At 42.7% G+C, this 9,996-nt stretch overlaps 1 protein-coding gene across 1 annotated transcript; it reads left to right on the forward strand.

Annotated features, from left to right (window-relative positions):
- Nucleotides 1-2,193: 2,193 nt before the first annotated feature.
- Nucleotides 2,194-5,455, forward strand: LOC112220759 (alpha-2Db adrenergic receptor-like). The gene has a single exon (XM_024382634.2). It carries the CDS (start codon nt 2,692-2,694, stop codon nt 4,006-4,008), a length of 1,317 nt encoding a protein of 438 aa, XP_024238402.1. The 5' UTR covers nt 2,194-2,691; the 3' UTR covers nt 4,009-5,455.
- The last annotated feature ends 4,541 nt before the right edge of the window (nt 5,456-9,996 follow it).

The following is a 9,996-nucleotide window of genomic DNA, read 5'->3' on the forward strand; positions in this document are numbered from 1 at the left end:
AACGCACACTGTATTGTGTGCACGCACTCAAAATAACACACACCGAATTGTACTTACACACTCAAGATAACACACACCATATTGTACGTACACACTCAAAATAACACACACCATATTGTACGTACACACTCAAAATAACACACACCGAATTGTACTTACACACTCAAAATAACACACACCATATTGCACGCACACACATTTAAAATAACACACATCATATTGCACGCACACACTCAAAATAACACACACCGTATTGCACGGACACACTCAAAATAACACACAACGTATTGCATGCACACACTCAAAATAACATACAACCACTCAGAACAAGACACATGTACAATGTCACACACTCAGAAGAGAACATACACACTCAACCCTCCTGTCTGCACACCCAGTTTCCATTGCAAATGGAGTGCTTTGGCGTGGGCCCTTAGATCCTCAAAAAGTTATACAGCTGCACCATTGAGAGCATCTTGACTGGCTGCATCTCCTCTTGATATGGCAACTGCTTGGCATCCGACCAGAAGGAACTACAAAGGTTAGTTTGTACAACCCAGTACATCCCTGGGGCTATGCTCCCTGCCATCCAGGACCTCTATACCAAGCCGTCAAAGGAAGGCCCTAAAAATTGTCATAGACTCCAGCCACCCAAGTCATAGAATGTTCTCTCTTCTACCACACAGCAAGCGATACGATGCACCAAGTCTGGAACCAACAGGACCATGAATGGCATCCATTCTCAAGCCATAGACTGCTAAATAGTTAACCAAATACCTACCCAGATCATCTGCATTGACCCCCTTGTGCACTAAAACTTTGAATAATCACATTAGCTGCTGCCACCGCCTATTATCAATCCTGGTGCCTCATCTTTATCCCTACCTACAGTATACAGTACTTACATATTTACCTCAATTACCTCGTACGCATGCACATTGACTCTGTGCAGGTACAGAGCCAAATAATCGTTACTCACTGTGTTTTTATTTCTTGTGTTATTAGTTTTCTATTTTGTATTTTATTTTGTATCTGCATTGTTGAGAAGGGCCCGTAAGTAAGCATTTCACTGTTTGTGTCCACTTGTTGTTTACAAAGCATGTGAAAAATAACATTTGATTTGCCCTGTTTTTATTTTGCTCCCGAACATAAAATTACACAATTGTCATACATCTGCCCCAGCGCATTCACAGCAGAGCTGCGCTTTGTCGAATAGCAATCAGCCACGCTTTGCCCCGTGACCCTAAGTGGCTGTGATAGCTTTGTCTCCTCCATCCTCTTATCTCCACGCTTCTAATGGTTAAACAGTTTTACACCCAGCCCTGCAACAGCACAGCTGAACAGAGCATTATGTTATATCACTAGGCTAGCTCCCTACAGCAAATGTGTTCCGAGGGGCTAAACGGAAAAGAGAGAGAGTGTGGTGAATGTATAATGTAACTCGTGTTATCATTGCTATCTCTGCACATTGAGACATTATTTAAATATGGCTAATTTGCCAGTTTGAATAGAATAGCAATCTGTACAGTTTCCATCTCTTTATTATCTGCTCAGCATTGCATGAGTGAAGTTCAGGGAGTGAAGAAGAAGACATACCAGACAGAATGGTCAAAGTAAATCAAGTAAACAACACATCAAGCTATGAAAGGTGAATAGACATGTTTTGTTTGTCCCTAAACCTTCCAGCAATGCTTACATTGCAGATTATGTTTATAGACACGCACACACACACACACACACACACACACACACAGCATCTCATCACAGATGATCATGTCAGCAGACACCTTGTTTCCTGCTTAAAATGGATCACTTTGTAATGGTAGTTGTGAACTTTACCCCAAAGTCAACATATAGGCTGACATACCATTCATGCTGTTCTACATGTGATATCAAATGATAATAACAGTTGATGATGGTGATGGATACATTACTCTTATTTTTATTAATAAACTTCCATTATAACATGTAGCTGGGCTGTACTATTTTTTATGTGGATAAGAGGTGAATCAGGTTTGGAAATAGAAAATAACCAAACAGGTAATTCTAGCCACCTGCAGTCTCCCCTCAGCTGTTCCTTATCCAAAGTAAACTCAGACCTCTCTCTCTTTCTCCCTTTCTCTCTCTCTTTCGCTTAGTTTGACGATAGGTTGGTCTTAGGAGTGATGTCACCCACTTCACTCCCGCATGCACACAAATTCCACTAGCAGTGTGTCTCGCAGTGCGCGCTGCCTCTTGTGCGTAACTGGCGACACAAGGCTTTAACAAACAAAAACTACAGCACTGCGCACGGGAAAGACCGAGAGATAACAGAAACAAAATGTTGCTAATGCTCCTGGAACGTTAGCCTAACATGGAGACTTACTTATCTGGTTTCCGGACTTTATAGTGGCAACAACTTACTGGTTACGTTGTGGCCACGGAGCGAGCTGGGCTTGTGTCGCCAACATTTTGCGGACCCTCTATGGAACTGAAGATGAGAGCAGCTCGCCAGGACGCAATGGGCCCTCGGGTATTTTACCAATGTGCTCTATATCTGTTCACTGATCACACAACCTAACGCACAGCGCGTCTCCACTGATTACATTCTCTAGGACTAATGACTTGATCAACATTTGAATGCTTCCAAGTTAAGTGTTTTGGGGCGGAAAGGCACACACTAAAAATTAACCAAGAGAAGATGCGTTCAGGATGGATGTAGCCAAGTTTACCACCGTTACCAATACCTCGCAGGATACCAACACCTCGAGCGCCCCAAGACCTCTCCCGCAAACGGAGGTGGGCTCCGCGCTCATAATCCTTGTGGTCACCGTGATCATTCTGGTCACCATCGTCGGTAACGCGCTGGTCATCGTGGCCGTGCTCACCAGCCGGGCTCTCCGCGCCCCCCAGAACCTTTTCCTGGTGTCCCTGGCGTGCGCAGACATCCTCGTGGCGACACTGGTCATCCCGTTCTCCCTTGCCAATGAGGTCATGGGTTACTGGTACTTTGGGAGCACCTGGTGCGCCTTTTATCTGGCACTGGACGTCCTCTTCTGCACCTCCTCCATAGTCCACCTGTGCGCCATCAGTCTGGACCGCTACTGGTCAGTCACCAAGGCCGTGAGCTACAACCTGAAGCGGACCCCCAAGCGAATCAAGTCCATGATAGCCGTGGTGTGGGTCATCTCCGCCGTCATCTCCTTCCCACCTCTCATCATGACCAAGCACAACGAGCATGAGTGTCTGTTAAACAACGAGACCTGGTACATCCTATCTTCTTGCCTCGTGTCCTTCTTCGCCCCGGGCCTCATCATGATCCTGGTGTACTGTAAAATATATAAAGTGGCCAAGCAGCGCTCCTCCACCGTGTTCGTGGCTAAGACCGGCCTGGAGAGGCAGCCCTCTCAGTCCGAGACGTGCTTCGTGAGGAAGGAGCGGATGGAGATGGAGAGCCCCAGTAGCCAGAGCTCCGAGGACCACCACAGGCAGGAGGAGCTGGATTATATCGACTTGGAGGAGAGCTGCTGTGCGTCGGACAACAAACCACGGAACCACCGCTTCTCCAAGCGTAGGAAGGTGGAGGTCTCGGACTGCTGCCCGCCACAGAGCTGCCGTCTCTCCTGGGCCTCAGCGCGCGCCTCGCAGCTTTTCCAAGACCCCCAAAACGCTACCAACGCGACCCTGGTGGCCCAGCGACATCACCTCGCGGCACATCGGCATCACCTCGTGGCGGCTGCGTCCAAGACTAAAGTGGCCCAGATGCGCGAGAAGCGCTTCACGTTCGTGCTGGCCGTGGTGATGGGGGTGTTCGTGCTCTGCTGGTTCCCTTTCTTTTTCACATACAGCCTGCACGCAATCTGTAGGGAGAGCTGCTACATACCCGGCGCGCTCTTCAACGCCTTCTTCTGGATTGGCTACTGTAACAGCTCAGTGAACCCTATGATATATACCATTTTCAACAGGGATTTCCGTAAAGCGTTTAAGAAAATCGTATGCCGGACTTCAAAACGCACTAATACCACTTGAAAAGAAGGGTCACTTTGAAGCTGACTGACTGACTGTGCGTCACTGCTCATCGAAACAGACGTCAGTTCTTCACCCAAGCACGCATCCCTGCACCTCTGAATGACTATATTCGTTCCAAAAGGAACGTTTTTATTTAATAATAATAATAATATGATATCAAAATATCTCGTGTTGTGCGCTAATGTGTGAATATTATAAACAATGTACAGAGGAAATAGGATATATCAAACAAAAGCTAAATAGAGTATTGTCATTGATGATTTAATTTGGCTCTATTGACCCCTGCTTTCAAAGTTAGGAATTCGTTTAATATTCAGTGAGGTAACTCATATATTTAGGCCACAGCATAATTCCAGGGCCTTTTTACGACCCGTTCTTTTCTGTACTTTCATTAATCTTGTATGTCCCATAAAGATAAGAAAAAAATCTAGTTCAGAGTAAAAGTGAAGTCATAACCCAGATTTCGAGGCTGATGGAGCTGTGTGTGTGGCACTGAGAGGTTTAGTTTTTTTAAATTTTATATTCATCAAACTGTCATCAATAAGACATGAGAGAGACTGAGTTGACATACATTTTTTTTAACTTTGACTTTTTCAAAGAATCTCAAAACGCATAAAAAGTCCAATAACAAAACAAAAAGTTGAAATTATAGAAATTGAAAGTGTCCGTCGGCTTCGGATGAAGTTGAGGCAGTTTGGGCTGGAAAGGCATTGTAGGCTGAGTGTACAGTAGGTTCACACTGTACACGGTTGTAGCATCTACTTAGGCATTTCTGTCATGAGTAGCCAAACTAGTTAGGAATGGCTGCAATTGCTTGGTCGAGTTTAATAGAGATGTGTCAAAATGTAATTAACTTTGAGTCGTGTTTAATCCATTATCTAAAACGGTATCCGATTATGACTGATGTCAGGTGAGTTGATGACGCAGATCTCTTTGAGTGGGCTTCGGGTCTCCCTCATCGCTGAACCCCCAAATGCATGCGCTGTTGTCCGTGGTGCTGAAACGCCGCGCACTACGCCGATGGCACTATGCTGTGACGCGAATGCGTGACATGGCATATTCAATGGTTTGCAAAACCATATATGAACTGTTATCAATCAGAAAAATATAGTGATATGGGAATATATCTCATGATATCGTGCCTCATTTAAACACTATGTAAGCAGATAGATCGATCATGCTTGGCAGTTTTGCTAAAATGAATATTTCCTCATAAGTGATGAGAATGAAGATTGGGAGAAATTGCCTATGGCATGAGCCACCTTAATAGCATAAACACAATCTAATATGATTTATGCTGCAATTATTTTAATCTTCAGCCAAAGAAGAAGCTATTGGCCAGAAGATTAAAAACAGACCTTGAAATCATTACTCAGACATTATTGAGTGGGCTCCATGTTTTAACCTTTGGAAATAGAAAACTTGTGTCACTACAAATGTGTCACTACATGCTCCATAATTGTGTTTGTATGTGTGTGTGTGTGTGTCACAGGCGGCTGGTGGCACCATCATTGGGGAGGACAGGCTAGAACGGCATGTACTTAGCGGTATAAAACACATCAAACACATAGTTTGATACCAATCCATTCACTCCATTCCAGCCATTAATATTAGCTATCCTCCCTTTTACCAGCCTCACCATTTGTGCGTGTGAGAGACAAAGAGAGAGAGAGGGAGAGGGACAAAGAGAGAGAGAGACAAAGAGAGAGAGAGAGAGAGGGAGAGGAACAGATTGAAAACAACTACTACCTCTGTCTGTACGTTGTCTACTGCTACCTAGGTGAACGTCTTCAGCTTTGTGGTCTGCCAGGCCTCCGGTGAGATGGAGCCAGTATTGGTTCAACAATGGAGTCACGTCGTTACCCAAGCTTTGCTCTTGAACCCTCTTTGTTCTGTTTGATATTGCAGTATTATGCTTGGTCTAATTTAAACAGTAGGCTGAATGCTTTGAATTCCAACTCTTTATTTACTGTATCTACATTTTTAAACCAACAAAGCCTCAAGACTTTTCTACCATGACAAATAAATCCATAATTGGCCATATTGCAGACAGGAGCAACATGAGAGTGATTTAGTGATGTCAAAGAAGACATGTGCGTTAGATCTCAAGATGTGTTGGATGTGGAGACTGACAGCGAATGTTGTCATGGGTACATTGTATACTGGAGAGCTGCTGGGTGAAGGGTTAAGCAGAAGGCGATGTGGAGACTGACAAATGACATTATGAGGAAATATGGACTAGCGACTCTAAGGCTGTGGTTTTAATACCCAGAGAAGCCACATACTTATCATGTAGGATAGATGTAAATGTTGCTTTGGACCTTTGTTCTATAGATAGCCAACCAGAACCTGTTACACTTGAACTGGGTCATGTCTCATGTTGGGTCGTTCAAGACATACATGGGATGTAAAATTCAAATACAGTATTATAGAGAATATGGTGATATAGGGATACTAGTGCATGAGAAAATCAGAATGTGGTCAGGGAGAGGGAAGCCATCTTGGTTCTATTGTCTGAGCCCTGGCAGGGGGTGAGAAATAAATACACTATTTATATCCACTGAAGAATGTCTTCAAAGTCCCAATGCCATCAGACGTATTGGCATGGTGCCAAACACACTAAACTGGACTAAGAGTATTTAACAGTCAAGTGGCTGAGAAAAATAAGAAATCAAACAAGGCATCATTCGGTTCTCCTGGGTTTTACTGAAGTAGAAATGCTTTAACAAGTTGTTTGGGTTTATTCAGGAGGTGGTTGTAAGGGGCGGGAGTGATCAGGCACTATTTTTTATGGCTATTTTATCTCTAAGGGAGATGGTTTGAAGAGGCCTGCATATTATTTATAAACAGAAATAGAGATTGCATGAGATATGTAGGACTGATTTTGACGATGGAGACTAATATATTTAGCTCAAACACATCTGCTGTTGGTGGAATTCATTCAAATGTTTCACATAAATAGCTTTTTCCCCCCAGGTATAACTCTTCACTTTTGACCTAAGATTGAATCATCATCAGCTTAATTCCAAAACAATTATTTTCAAACCAGCAAGATCACAGTTCTGTAAATGTGTTATTGGTGTGTAATGTAATTTATCAATGGATATATACTCGATGTAGCATTTATAGTGACTTCAGAAAGTATTCACACTCCTTAACCTTTCCCACATTTTGTTGTGTTACAGCCTGGCCTGTACACAATACCCCATAATGTCAAAGTGCAATTATGTTTTTAGAAATGTTTACAAATGTATAAGAAATGTGAAGCTGAAATGTCTTGAGTCAATAAGTATTCAATAGGTATTCTACCCCTTTATACGGCAAGCATAAATAAGTTACGGAGGAAAACATTTGCTTCAGAAGTTGCATGGACTCACTCCGTATACAATAATAGTGTTTAACATGATTCTGAATGACTACCTCATCTCTGTACCCCACACATACAATTATCTGTAAGGTCCCCTCAGTTGAGCAGTGAATTTCAAACACATATTCAACCATAAAGACCAGGGAGGTTTTCCAATGCCTCACAAAGAAGGGTACCTATTGGTAGACGGGTATAAAAAATAAATAAATCAGACGTTGAATATCTCTTTGAGCCTGGTGAATTTATTACACTTTGGATGGTGTATTAATACACCCAGTCACTACAAATACACAGGTGTCCTTCTTAACTCAGTTACCGGAGAGGAAGGACACTGCTCAGGGATTTCACCATGTCGTCAATGGTGACTTTAAAACAGTTACAGAGTTTAATGTTAATAAGCGAAAACTGAGGATGGATCAATAACATTGTAGTTACTCCACAATACTAACCTAATTGCCAGAGCAAAAAGAAGGAAGCCTGTACAGAATAAAAAATATTCTAAACATGCATCCTATTTGCAACAAAGCATTTAAGTAATACTGCAAAGAAATGTGGCAAAGCAATTCACTTTTTGTCCTGAATACAAAGTCTTTATGGGGCAAGTACCACTCTCCATACTTTCAAGCATAGTGGTGGCTGCATCATGTTATGGGTATGCTTGTAATCGTTAAGGACTGGGGAGTTTTTCAGGATAAAAAAGAAATGGAATGGAGCTAAGCACAGGCAAAATCCTAGAGGAAAACCTTGTTCAGTCTGCATTCCAACAGACACTGGGAGATGAATTTACCTTCAGCAGGACAATAACTTAAAACATAAGGCCAAGTCCATACTGGAGTTGCTTACCAAGGAGACAGTGAATGTCCCTCAATAGCCGAGTTGTAGCTTTGATTTACTAAATCTACTTGAAAATCTTTGGCAAGACCTGAAAATAACCAATTTGACAGAGCTTGAAGAATTTTGAAAAGAGTAATGGGCAAATGATGCACAATCCAGGTGAGGAAAGCTCTTACAGACTTACCCAGAAATACTCACAGCTGTACTCTCTGCCAAAGGTGCTTCCACAAAGTATTGACTTAGGGATGTGAATACTTATGTAAATGAGATATTTCTGTATTTCATTTTCAAAGGAATTTGTTAAACTTTCTACAAACATGTTTTCACTTTGTCATTATGGGGTATTGTGTGTAGATGGGTTGAGAAGAAAACAACAACTTATCCATTTTGAATTCAGGCTGTAACAACAAAATGTTCAACTATTCAAAGGGTATGACTACTTTCTGAAGGCACTCTACATTATACATGCCTTCGTCACATTTCCAGGTGTCAAGAATGAAAAACAATAATCAAGCACTTACAGGATATGCTATTTGTTTTGTGATAACATTGTGCTGTTTTCAATTATGATTGGACGAGACATAAAACTCCCCTGTCAAATTTTGCTACCCAATTCAATTATCTTTCTAATCAACTGCTCCATTGAGGCAAACATGGAACATAACGCTGTTTAATTAGCAGTGCTGTTTCTCTGTGCCTTGATCCATGTGTAATCTCTATGGGCCTCTTCTCTTCTCATGCTACACTAACACTCCCCAGAACCCTGTCTCAATGCCCAAACCACCCACTGGGCAAAAACCGGTTCAATCAACATTGTTTCCATGTCATTTCAACCCCAAAGAATCAATGTGATGACGTTGACACAACGTGGAAAACTAATTAGATTTGCAAAAATTCATCAACATAAGTATTTTTTTCACCCAACTTTTAACCTAAACTGTAAATCCAATGACATGGTAAAATGTTTTATGTAATTCCCCAAACAGAGAACAATTTGCATCCCTAGGTGGTAGATATACTAGGCCTAGGCTAATTTTACAGTCAGGAGATCAAGGGTATATAAGCCCCACATGAGTGGGTGTGTGGCCATCAACTTTCTCGAGGGCCACTTCAGCTGCATGGAACAGCCTCTTATGTCCTCATATTCTCAGTTTTAAATAAAGCCACAGGGAGAATAGTCCAGGAAGAGAAGAGCTACGTTGACGCCTGACCTCTCCCCTCCCATAGTACATAACGAGAGCTCCAGACTTACGTGACCAGGACGGATGGGGCCAAAACAAGGAAATCAAGGAAGCGTGCACTGCCCGTTTTTAAAGGAAGGGATAAATCTGATGGTTTGAAGTCTCAGAGAAGGGGCTGCGAGGCGAGGGGTTGTTTAAGTCGACAGGATGAGCAAGGCTATTTGCTTTGCAGGAACAACAGGCCCGGCACGGGGAAAGGTTATAAATGTTTCAAGATGGGATGGAGGAAGAAAGTAAGGGTCTCCTTTGAAGACCAGAGAGAGAACGAGAGTAGCCTGGTTCTTACACCTGTTCCGTTGTTATTGTTTCTGACACAATGGGAACACACAGGTAATTGCTTTTCTTCAATTGTTTTTTAACAAGATAAGGCTGGAAGCGTACAAGGCCAGTCGATTCGTCAATCCCAGGACCTGTGTGTCTGCAGAAAGTGACACGTGGCAGATTGTCACTAAATCAGCTGATGTCAGGGGAAGAGAGAGGGAGCAGATCACATAAGGCAGTGTCTGTCCCAGTGTAAATGAACCTGCTAGTGGTTGGTCACCTACA

This window comes from Oncorhynchus tshawytscha, linkage group LG21 (assembly GCF_018296145.1).
Source record: "Oncorhynchus tshawytscha isolate Ot180627B linkage group LG21, Otsh_v2.0, whole genome shotgun sequence".
Classification (NCBI taxonomy): domain Eukaryota; kingdom Metazoa; phylum Chordata; class Actinopteri; order Salmoniformes; family Salmonidae; genus Oncorhynchus; species Oncorhynchus tshawytscha.

Bases quoted from the DNA above. Each gene is read 5' to 3' on its own strand.
- LOC112220759 (XM_024382634.2), top strand. From the start codon at position 2,692: ATGGATGTAGCCAAGTTTACCACCGTTACCAATACCTCGCAGGATACC.